This window comes from Camelus bactrianus, chromosome 10 (assembly GCF_048773025.1).
Source record: "Camelus bactrianus isolate YW-2024 breed Bactrian camel chromosome 10, ASM4877302v1, whole genome shotgun sequence".
Taxonomy (NCBI): domain Eukaryota; kingdom Metazoa; phylum Chordata; class Mammalia; order Artiodactyla; family Camelidae; genus Camelus; species Camelus bactrianus.
In genome coordinates this window covers 46,491,577-46,504,259 of record NC_133548.1, presented here as the reverse complement: position 1 = coordinate 46,504,259, position 12,683 = coordinate 46,491,577, and the positions used below count along the sequence as shown (strand labels likewise).

General features: G+C 41.4%; 1 protein-coding gene across 4 annotated transcripts in view; it reads left to right on the top strand.

Moving 5' to 3' along the window:
- The window catches only part of STIM1 (stromal interaction molecule 1), a 169,835-nt gene that overhangs the window by 131,761 nt on the left and 25,391 nt on the right, over positions 1–12,683 (top strand). For all 4 annotated transcript variants that reach the window (XM_074372513.1, XM_074372510.1, XM_074372512.1 and 1 more), the window contains one exon: positions 2,635–2,750. In XM_074372513.1, the coding sequence (XP_074228614.1) occupies positions 2,635–2,750 (116 nt within the window). The remainder of the gene's footprint in view (positions 1–2,634; positions 2,751–12,683) is intronic.

Here is a 12,683-nt window from a genome sequence, read left to right as displayed (position 1 = left end):
ATGTCAAACTAGTGCCACATGTCATTCAGTCATTAATCCATTTACTTATTCATTCAACCCATATTTACTGGGTACCTGCTGTGTGCCAGGCACTTGTGTTGGGTGCTGGGGATAAAGATGACAACAACCTGCCCTTGCCCTCAAAGGGCTTACTGTCTGGTAAGTGCTGATTATGTATAATCTGTCATCTTATTATGTAGGTTATGAGCATCAGCAAAGGGGAAAGGGGAAAGTGAAGCTGTTGGAATGACCACACACTGCATTCTCCAGCCACAGAACTATGGGGCACTGCTGCCCAGGCCTAGATGAGCTGGCTGTGCACTCCTCTGCAGCCTGCAGCCTCTTCACAGCTTCTCCCTACTCTGGAGAGAGTAGTAATCTTAATGTTTGTTCATCCCTTTATAGAGTACTTTCCTGCATATTATTTCAGTTGATGCTCACAATTCTGGGAGGAAGAAATTACTACCCTAACTTTTGGGTGAGCAAACTGAATTTCAAATATTTTATGATTTATCAAAGCTGGTAAGTGGCAGAACTGGAATTTGAACTCAGGTCTTTCTGGTTCTAAATGCCCTGCTTTTTTCACTGCATCTTCCTCTTGCCCTATTTAGTTGAAAATAGGCTTCCTGGGAATACTCAGTTTTGTTCTATTTAATAAAACTTTACCAAGCACCTACCACATGCCATGCTGTCTCCTGGACCCTGAGGACAAAGAGATGCATTAGAGCTGACATTAGCCTTGAGGAGCTCCATGTTTACTGGAGGAGACAGACAATTAAACAGATGGTTAACCAGGAAGCTGCAGGATTTAGATTTCTTTCTCATGGAAATGACAGTATTGCTTGTGGATCCCTGGCCCATTCCTTCTGGAGGAATGGCTATGGCTTGGTTTAAAACCCTAAGACATAGGATAAGAAGTTAGTTCTTTGATAATGGGCTTATTTGGCCCTCTTGTGACTAGGATTAGATCCAGGACCAGACCCAGCCAGGCTGGGCACAAGCGTGGAGAAAGCCAGGCTGTGGCACCTTAGTGACAGCAGGAAGAGTGGAGCCTTCAGAGCATGGCAGTGGGATGGAATAGGGGTGCTTCTAGGCCTGTCACGAGGCAGCATGATATAACAGGAAGAGTCTAGCAGATTTGGCTAGATTCCTGCCTTTGCTACTTAACTTGCTGTGTGACTTTGGGCAAGTTACTTATCTCTAAATCTCAGTTTTCTTATCTGTAAAGTGGAGTTAATAATAAAAGTGGGTTCTTAAAGTGTGAGGACTAAATGAGGTATTGTATGTAAAGTGTCAGAACAGATACACAGCTGCTTATTAAATGTTAGCTCCTTTCTCATTTCTCATTGCTTAGAAGTTCATAGGTTTCTTTGACAAATAGACTGTAGAAAAGATGATAATTATTTTGATCAGTTAAATGAAGGCCAATAAACCTGGAAGAAGTACTCTATAAAGAAGCCCTAAGAACTCCCAGGTTTGTAGGAAGCAGCTGATTTTACATAAGTTTACACAGAAGGAAATGGGGCCGCAGTGAAGAGACCAAGCAGCTTACGGTCAGACAAGTGAGTCATCGATAGAGCTGGGACCGGAAGCTCCATCTCCTGACCACCCCCCCACCCCCACCCCCATCACAGTGTCTCACTGCCTCCCTTGTAGGTGGGCTTGATTGATTCCCAGGACTAGAGAAGGAAGTAGTTGATCCTGCAGGCCAGGGCAGGAGTATAAATCACACACTGATGTCAGAAGCTTCTTTTCTACCTAGAAGAACAAAACTGTGAATCAGAGAAGAGCACTAATCTGATGGAGTAGTATAGTAGCTAATACTCATTGGTGGGGCCCAGACCAGTGGTTTTTCAACCTTTCTTGTGTTATACGCCTCTCCTCCTATACCCACTATGTTCCAGCAGAAGAGAAACAAAGTCTTGTTTTTCCTACATCATTTCCCCTCCTATTGTACAGGTCCTCTCTTACTAAGCTATCATTAACAGTATGGTTGAAAGACATACAAATTTATAGTAATCTCATTGGGAGTGAATTACTGTTACTGGAATACAAGATAACAAGACTAATGCAATGTTTGTTACAGACAAATTTGTATTTATATTTAATGACACTGAGTTAGGATTAGGATAATCCAGAGGGCCTCAGAATCACTGGGTCATGTGGCATGACATTTTGACTTGGGCTGGACAGGAGAATGCATTTACAAGTGGTAGGAGTATGGGGGCAGGGATTATCCACTATATATATATATATGTATATATATATATACACATATATCTCTTTGCAGGGATTATCCACTATATATATATATAGTGGATAATCCCTGCAAAGAGAAGCACTAACAGAAAATTTACAGCTGGGTGTAGGAATGATCACAGATGTATAATCCTTAGAGGGTAGGATACTCAGGAGATGGGGAGAAGGGTGAACAAATTCTTGGTAAATGTTATGTGTCCTCCTTACTCCTTGTTGAGATCCACTGGTATAGACTCTGTGTACCAGAGTGCAGAGGGGAGCAATCATGAGGAGCTAGAAGTCATGGAAATGTTCCTGGAGGAGGTGGGTAATCCTACCAGAAGCCTTCCTGGCTTTGCTGGCAGGGAACTGAGCCCCTACTCTTTGCCCCAACAGGCTTGCTGTAACCAACACTACCATGACAGGGACTGTGCTGAAGATGACAGACCGGAGCCATCGGCAGAAGCTGCAGCTGAAGGCCCTGGACACAGTGCTCTTTGGGCCTCCTCTCTGTGAGTCCTGTGGAGAGAAGGGCTGCTGATGTGCATGGAACACAAGACTGTTTGAGTGGCTGGGCTGAGATCCTGGGTCTTCTAGGCACTCCTGCTTTCAGATATGAAGTGGTCAACATTTTAGTCCAGCTAGATGTCAACATCCATTCATTAAATACATAAAGAAAATCTTTACTTTGTGCCAGTGCTATGCTGGACTCTGTAGGAAGACCTGGCTAAATCATATTCTGCCCTAAAGAGATAACATGAATGTTCGAGAGAGGTACGCAATGTGTCTGAGGTCCAGGGGAGGGATAGAGAAAGCATCCTACAGAAGAGGTGGCATGTGACCTCTGTCTTTAAAGATGGATAGAACTTTATTCTGTGGAGGTGGCAGGACAGGGCATTCTTAGGTAGAGGGAACAACCTGAGCAAGAATATAAATGCTAAAATATGAACGGGATGCTCAGGGAGAGCAAGTAACGCATAAGGGGCTGAACTCCATTTAGCTGTTCCCACTCTCACTGTGGACATGCAGAGGGTATGAACTGATTGCTGAACATCTTGTGTCCTCAGACAACCAAACACAACTGAACAGTCTTTCACTGAAGCAACAGAGACACATTTAGGCCTAAGGAAAGATGGTTTCTTCAGCCAAGGGATAGTTGGGAGAATTAGGTGCTTCAACTCCTGAAAATGTGCAAGGTGGGAATGGCCAACCCTGACATCTTTTTTATTCTAAGTGAACTCAGGGGGAACAAGTAGTAAGATTTCTTAGAAAATTATCCTTGACCAAACAGTCTCTTAGGGCCTACCCCCTGCCCCTTGGGAGCTGTCGACACCAGCTGAGGATGCCAGTGGCAGAATGCTATAGAGCCAAGCACCAGTCCAGAAAAGCAGCTGGCAGGCAGGGTCAGGGGTAGTATAACATTTCCCTGTCCGTGCATTTGGCCTGATAGGTGCCCAAGCTGATATCTCAATAGAGGTGGATGGGTCTGTACTTTTTTTTGGTTTTAAAATTTTTAATTGGCTTATTTTTCAGAGTAGCTTTAGGTTCACATCAAAAATGAGAGATTTTCCATATACCTCCTGCCCCCATACACACATAGCCTCCCCCATTATCAGTATCCCCCACTGCAGTGGTACCTTTGTTACAACTGACGAACTTACGTTGACTCATCACTATCGCCTGGAGTCCATAGTTTACATTAAGGTTGGCTCTTGGTGTTTTGTGGTCTATAGGGTTGGACAAACATATAATAATATGTATCTACCTCTGTGGTGTCATACAAAATGGTTTTACTGCCCTAAAGATCCTCTGTGATCCACCTATTTATTCTTTCTCACCACCAACCTCTGGCAATCACTGATCTTCTTTTACTTCTCCATAGTTTTGCATTTTCCAGAAGGTCTAATCTTTTAAAAGTGCGAAGCAGAGCAAAATGGGAGAAGACTGTTTCCATCTCCTTTGTTGCCTTTTTTTTAGTCCTAGGACACTTTTTTTTCCTACCATTCATTTATAAGTTTTGAATAAATGACACAATGAATGGCTCCACTCTTTATGTGAGGTCCACCCTCTATACTGAGCAATGGCCTTTCATTTATCCCCTAACATTTATTGAGCACCTACTGTGTACCAGTGTAAATGACAAGGTCCTTGATCTCAAGAAGTTCCATCTAAATGGAGATTGGCATGTTAACAAATCAAGTAAATGGTCAGTAAACACAGTGGTATAACTGTCATGTAAGTCATTCCAGATTTCAAGTGGGAGCACAAAGTAGGGAGGAGTTTTCAACTGAAGGCTAAGAAGCTTTATGGAGAGGATCATTCTTGAGCTGAGTCTTGGAAGATGGGAAGTAGCCTTACTAAACTCTCCCCATTAACAACTTACCCCCATCTCTTTGTATACACCAGCAAGAACACTTATACCATGAGAATCAAACCCAGCAGTCAAAGCTAGGCTAATTTTGCAAAGGCTCTCCTCTGTCACCCTCCAGGAAGGAGAGGTCTTTGGCAGCCCGAAAATGTCCCTTTAGTCTTCTGAGATATATTACCTGCCTGTTATGTGTTCTATATCAAAATAGGATTTACTGTATCTGAAAAGGTGCATTAGAGACTGCAGGTTAAAGTAGGCAAGGATTCTATATGGAAAAATCAGCTAGGGCTGGAGAGGATAGGAACCAGAACTCTGTGTACATGGTACTGGGTCCAGGAGATCAGAGCCAGTAAGAGGGGCCCTAGTGAAGCAGGTTTGACTGATACCAGGACAGAAGTATCTTCCCCTAGACTCATTTCTTATAGCCTATAGGTTCATGTGACCTATCCTACAGGAGGTCAGAGGTCAGCAGAAAACTCTATTTCTGAGATAGGCAGAACAGAAGTACTATGACTAAGAAGATGCTTCACACTCACTAGGATAGCTACGATAAAAACAAGAACAAAGAAACAAAAAACAAAAGTAAGTGTTGGCAGGGGTACGTAGAAATTAGAATATTTGTAGATTTCTAGTGCTAATGTAAAAAAGTTCAGCTGCTGTCGAAAATAGTCTGGTTGTTCCTCAAAAAGTTAAACATATTTATCATATGACCTAGCAATTCCATGCCTAGGAATGTACCCAAAGAATTGAAAACAGGTTCTGAAGTACATGTATACGTATATATATGTGTTCTTAGCAGCTTTACTTAACAATAGCCAAAAGGTGGAAGCAATCCATATGTTCATCAATGGATGAAAGGGTAAATAAGTTGTGGTATACACATACAGTGGACTATTATTCAGTCATAAAAACGACTGAAGGAATGAAGTTCTGATACATGCTACAACATGGATGAACCTGGAAAACATTATGCTGAGTGAAAGAAGTCAGACACAAGAGAGGACACATATTTTATGTTTCCATTTATATGAAATGTCCAGAATAGATAAATCCATGGAGACAGAATGCAGATTGGTGGCTGGCAGGAGCTGAAGGGAGTGAGAAGTGAGAAGTAACTGCTAATGAGTATGGGACTTCTTTGAGGGGTAATGATAATGTTCTAAAATTAAGTGTGCTGTTGTTTGCACAACCTTGTCAATATGCTAAAACCACTGAACTGTACATTTTAAAAGAGTGAATTTTAGGGCATGTGAATCATATCTCCATCACCACCACCACCACCACCACCACCACCACCACCATCATCATCATCATCATCATCATCATTTTTTATTTGATTTTTTATAACTCCTGGATTTCCATTTGGAGAACTTCTTGTAAAATTTAGGAAAACACCTTGGTCTCTTTTCAAAATTGTGACTCACTGTGTGACATTGTGTAGGTCACTTTTCTCCGATATGTTTGAATTGTATCATGAAATTGAACTAAAGAATCCTTATGGTTCATTTCAGCTGTGACATTCCATGATTTTGGAGTAAGTGTTGATAAGGGTCCTGTGCAAAAGGCAGGAGTTCTGTTCTTTCTTCCTACTATCTGCACCCTGTAGGAATTCAGGAATTCTGTGTTTGGCCCTTGCCTTATCAAATGACCTTTGGCAATTTAGCTCTCCTGCCTAGATTTAGGTTTCCTTATCTGTAAAATGGACTTGGTCATTATGGCTCTTATTGGCTCTCTCATTCAAGGACTCAGAAAGAGCTGGGTGTATTCTTGAGAGCAAAGATTTTGGAATCCAGCAGCTGTCCAGATGACAGACATTGTTTTTATACTTTGCTGCTGATACTTCTTAAGAAAAAATTTGAAAATTGCCTAGCTGGAACCTGGGGAAAATACTAGGAAGCTGTTTGCCAGGAGACTTCAACAAGGGTTGGGTGATACCTGGTGGGTACCTGCAAAGAATCTGTGTCCCTCTAGGCTCTGTTTTCCCACTTGAGCCTAGACTAAAATCCCTAAGTCAGTGCTGTTCCCTGTCCAACATGCACACAGGACCTGGAGTGATGGCCTGTGCCAGCTCTGACCTATGTTCTGCACCTAAGGTGAGTTCTTAAGGCTGAGGTTCTCAGACCTCACCATAGGCATCAAATAAACACTCTAGAGAACCTGAGCTGGTTTCAGCTGCCAGCCATCAAGGCTACCTTGCCCAGTTTTAATGAAAATCCTGCCACTGGTCTAAGACTTGAGAAATCTCAAATCAAAGGTTTGTTTGCAGTAGCTAGGCGGATCTGCTGAGTGAGCAGGACCCATCTGCCCAGAGCAGCCTCAGAGCTTGGGAAGGGGGGAAAGGGATCAGATTGACTCAGCACAGGGCTGCCTCAGAGACCACTTTCTGACAGCTCAGTCCTCCCCATGTGGCCATGGAGTAGCACAGATGCTTTCCTGTCTTTTCTACCTGCAGAGTTGGCTCTAGGCTGGCAGGCCCATCTGGGGCTCTCCTGACAGTGCTGGTAGTCAGGTGTTAGGTGTGCTCTGAGACACAGAGGTCCAAGGCAGTGTTCAGTTTGAGGACTAAGCTGATGTCTCATTACGACGGCAGATGATTCACTGAGGGAGAAATTGAGGCTCAGGCGATGAGGTGAGTTTTTAGAGGTCATTCAGCTTTTAAATAGCAGAGCCATGACTCACACCAGGTCTTTAACTTATTATTTCAGTGCTCTTTTCTACTATGTTATCCCACCCTTTATTTCTGATAGAGGAAACAAGATATACAGCGTTGTAGCTTTTGAAATCAAACAGACTGGCTTTATCACTACTTTGTGACCTTGGACACACTCCTAAGGTTCTCTATGTCCCAATTTCCCCTAAATAAATGGTAGGTATGTGGGCTTTTAGTGTATGCCTACTGTAGCTAATCTCGGGCTAGGGGCTGGTGTGCCCTTTGTTCTTAGCAGGAGCATCGAGAAGAGTGCAGAGAGAAGCCTGCACAGTAATTATTTGGGTTGGGGGGACTTGTGAAGAGAAAAGGACAAAACTACATCTTGTCTTCCTCAGTGGCTCAGGTAATAGGGAAAAGTCCTCAGTGAGCAGGAGTGGCTGCCTGTCTGGCAAAGCTGGCTCTGGTCTCTGTCAGCCCTGTCCTTTCTCTTTCTCCTTTTCGCTGTGTTCCAAATCACCCTTCCAGCCTTCTCTAGGTTGCCTTTCCAGCCTCTTCCCAGGCTTGCTCAACCCTTCCCTCTCACTTTCCTCTGGGGACCCACAGCCCTTTGTACCTGCTTTCTTTGTAACAACCTGTTCCCCTGTCTGTTATTCTTTAACCTGGGAACTCTTTGAGGGATGAAGCCGCTTTGTCCATCTGTCATCAGCACTCAGCGTAAGGCCCAGCAAGGAGTAGGTGCCAGGAGAGGAAAGCTAGAAGTTACACAGAAGGAGGCTGGGCCTCTTCAGAGTGACAGGACTTGGGGAGAGGGGAGAAGAATCTGGTCCAGCTTGGTTGTGGGGAGAACTGCTACCTCTGGAGTGTCTGTAGATAGCTGAGGCATTTTGGGGGCTACAACCAGAAGGGAGGAGGGCCAAGGAATAGCTTTCACAGGTTAAACAGACACCTCAGCACAGAAGGCTGTGTAAGTGACAAAAGAAATTCCTAATGCATACTCTGGCAGTAAGAGGTGGAGTATCTGTATCTGCCAGGCACAGGGTACTATGGGCAGCAGAGAGGTGCAGAGAATAAATTGGGAGAGGGGATTCCAGAAAGTGATAATGATTGGAGGCTCACTTTCTCAGGGCTAACTGGCACCTAGAAAATTCTCACCATTACTCTGACTCTGTTCACTGTCAGCATCTCGTTTGTTTACACCCTCCTCCCTTGCCTCAGGCCTGATTGCGTTAACAGTTGACCTCATTTTGCTAAAATCTATTTGCAGCATTTAGGCTGGGAATTGTGCCACCCTCTGGCTCCCCAGGTCCTAGCCAGCTTCCCTGGGTTAGCTCTGTTCCCCTAGCCAGCCACATCTGCTTTCATAATACCTCCGTGGCCTTTCTGCCCTGGCTCTGTTCACAGGGTGCAAGGATTCTGCGAGCTCTTGTAGGAGCTGTACAGGACAGCTGGCCATACTCTTCTTGATCTCAGAGACTGGTATTTGTCTTCCACATGCACTTTATATTGTACCTCCTCTTTCCTACCAAAACTTTCCTTTCTTCTTCCCTTTTTCTCTCCTTTCCACCTTTGCTGAGTACCTGCTCTGGTCAGCCTTTATGCTAAGCATGAGGCTACAGAGATAAATAACTCTGTGCCCTCATGCTGAGAAACTAACAGATTACCAGAAAGTGATTGACACGAAAGCTGAAAAACACCCAGGGCAGTCCCTGAGATAGCAAGAGATAACCCATGTTTACGGGTCCAAAGAATGGGTTGATCAGGGAATCCTGGTTTGGAGGAGAAGGGATGGAAAGATTGCTGTGGACTGCAGTGGTCTGGGAAGGTGGTGGGAATTGAAGAATGGGACTGGAATTATGATAGAAGAAGTATATCATTAATAAGGCATAGACTAGACTTTTTTTCAACTTTTTAAATTGAGTTATAGTCATTTTACAATGTTGTGTCAAATTCCAGCGTAGAGCACAATTTTTCAGTTATACATGAACATACATACATTCATTGTCACATTTATTTTGCTGTGAGCTACCACAAAATCTTGTATATATTTCCCTGTGCTATACAGTATAATCTTGTTTATCTATTCTGATTTTGAAATCCCAGTCTGTCCCTTCCCACCCCTCTCCCCTTTGGCAACCACAAGTTTGTATTCTACATCTATGAGTCTGTTTCTGTTTTGTATTTATGTTTTGTTTTTGTTTTTGTTTTAGATTCCACGTATGAGCAATCTTATGTGGTATTTTTCTTTCTTTTTCTGGTTTAATTCACTTAGAATGACATTTTCCAGGAACATCCATGTTGCTGCAAATGGCGTTATGTTGTCGGTTTTTATGGCTGAATAGTATTCCATTGTATAAATACACCACCTCTTCTTTATCCAGTCATCTGTTGATGGACATTTAGGCTGTTTCCATGTCTTGGCTATTGTAAATAGTGCTGCTATGAACATTGGGGTGCAGGTGTCATTTTGAAGTAGGGTTCCTTCTGGATATATGCCCAGGAGCAGGATTCTTGGGTCATATGGTAAGTCTATTCCTGGTCTTTTGAGGAATCTCCATACTGTTTTCCACAGTGGCTGTACCAAACTGCATTCCCATAGCAGTGTAGGAGGGTTCCCTTTTCTCCACAGCCTCTCCAGCATTTGTCATTTGTGGACTTTTGAATGATGGCCATTCTGACTGATGTGAGGTGATACCTCATTGTAGTTTTGATTTGTATTTCTCTGATAATTAGTGATATTGAGCATTTTTTCATGTGCCTATTGATCATTTGTATTTCTTCCTTAGAGAATTGCTTGTTTAAGCTTTTGCCCATTTTTGGATTGAGTTGTTTGTTTTTTTCTTATTAAGTCATATGAGCTGCTTATATATTCTGGAGATCAAGCCTTTGTCGGTTTCATTTGCAAAAATTTTCTCGCATTCCATAGGTTGTCATTTTGTTTTACTTATGGTTTCCTTTGCTGTGCAGAAGCTTGTAAGTTTCATTAGGTCCCATTTATTTATTCTTGCTTTTATTTCTATTGCTTGGGAAGACTGCCCTAGGAGAACATTTTTGAGATGTATGTGAGATAATGTTTTGCCTATATTTTCTTCTAGGAGGTTTATTGTATCTTGTCTTATGTTTAAGTCTTTGATCCATTTTGAGTTGATTTTTGTGTATGGTGTAAGGGAGTGTTCTAGCTTATTGATTTACATGCTGCTGTCCAGTTTTCCCAACACCATTTGCTGAAGAGACTGTCTTTATTCCATTTGTATATTCTTGCCTCCTTTGTCGAAAATGAGTTGACCAAAAGTTTATGGGTTCATTCTGGGCTCTCTATTCTATTCCATTGGTCCATATGTCTGTTTTTGTACCAATACCATGCTGTCTTGATGACAGTAGCTATATAGTATTGTCTGAAGTCTGGGAGAGTTATTCCTCCAGCCTCTCTTTTTCTTCAGTAATGTTTTGGCAATTCTAGGTCTTTTGTGGTTCCATATAAATTTTATTATGATTTGTTCTAGTTCTGTGAAATATATCCTGGGTAATTGGATAGGGATTGCATTAAATCTGTAGATTGCCTTGGGCAGTATGACCATTTTAACAATATTGATTCTTCCAGTCCAGGAGCATGGGATATCTTTTCATTTTTTAAAGACTTCTTTAATTTTCTTCATCAGTGTTTTATAGTTTTCCTTGTGTAAGTCTTTCACCTCCTTGGTTAGATTTATTCCTAGGTATTTTATTACTTTGGGTACTATTTTAAAGGGGATTGTTTCTTTACTTTCTTTTTCTGTTGATTCATCGTTAGTGTAAAGAAATGCAACTGATTTTTGAACGTTAATCTTGTAACCTTCTACCTTACTGAATTCTCCGATTATTTCTAGTAGTTTTTGTGTGGACCTTTTAGGGTTTTCTATATATAGTGTCATGTTGTCTGCATACAGTGACGCTTTTACCTCTTCTTTTCCAATTTGGATCCCTTTTATTTCTCTGTCTTGCCTGATTGCTGTGGCTAGGACTTCCAAGACTATGTGAATAGGAGTGGTGATAGTAGGCAGCCTTGTATTGTCCCAGATTTTAGTGAGAAGGTTTTGAGTTTTTCCCCATTGAGTACTATGCTGGCTGTAGGTTTGTTATCTATAGCTTTTATGATGTTGAGATATGTTCCCTCTATACCCACTTTGGTGAGAGTTTTTATCATAAATGGGTGTTGAATTTTATCAAATGCATTTTCTGCATCTATTGAGATGATCATGTGGTTTTTGTCCTTTTTCTTGTTGATGTGATGTATTATATTGATTGATTTGCATATGTTGAACCACCCTTGTGTCCCTGGGATGAACCCAACTTAATCATGGTATATAATCTTTTTCATGTGCTGTTGGAGTCTATTTGCTAATATTTTGGTAAGGATTTTTGCATCTATGTTCATCAGTGATATTGGTATGTAATTCTCTTTTTTGGTAGTGTCTTTGCCTGGTTTTGGTATCAGGGTGATGGTGGCTTCATGGAATGAGTTTGGGAGTATTCCCTCCTTTTCAATCTTCTGGAAGATTTTGAGAAGGACTGGTATGAGTTCTTCTTTGTATGTTTAGTAGAATTCTCCAGTGAAGCCATCCAGTCCTGGACTTCTATTTGTAGGGAGGTTTTTTATTGCTAATTCGATTTCATTTCCAATGATCAGTTTGTTCAAGTGATCAGTTTCTCCTTGATTCAGTCTTGGTGGACTGTGTTTCCAGAAACTTGTCCATCTACTCTAGGTTATCCATTTTGATTCCATATGATTTTTCATAATATTCTTGTATGATATTCTGTATTTCTATTTTGTTTGTTGTAATTTCTCCATTTTCCTTTCTTATTTTGCTTATTTGTGCTCTCTCTTTTTTCTTCTTTGTGAGTTTGGCCAGAGGTTTGTCGATTTTATTTACTCTTTCAAAAAACGAGCTTTTGGTTTGATTGATTTTTTTCTATTTTTTTAAATCTCTATTTTTTAAATTTCCTCCCTGATCTTTATTATTTCCTTCCTTCTGCTGACTTTTGGATTTTTTTGCTCTTCTTTTTCTGATTCTTTTAGCTGATGGGTTTGATTGTTTACTTGAGATTGTTCTTCTTTTTTGAGGAAGGCCTGTATCGCTATAAACTTCCTTCTTAGCACTGCCTTTGCTGCATCCCATAAATTTTGTGTGGTTGTGTTTTCATTTTCATTTGTCTCGAGGTATTTTTAAATTTCAACTTTGATTTCATCATTGAACCATTGGTTTTTTTAATAGCATGTTGTTTGGTCTCTATGCTTTCCTTTTTTTCCTCCTTTGTTTCTCTGTAGTTGATTTCTAGTTTCATGGCATTGTGATCAGTAAAGATGCTTGAGATAATTTCTATCTTCTTAAAATTGTTGAGGCTTCTTTTGTGCCCAAGTACATGATCAATCCTAGAAAATGTCTCATATGC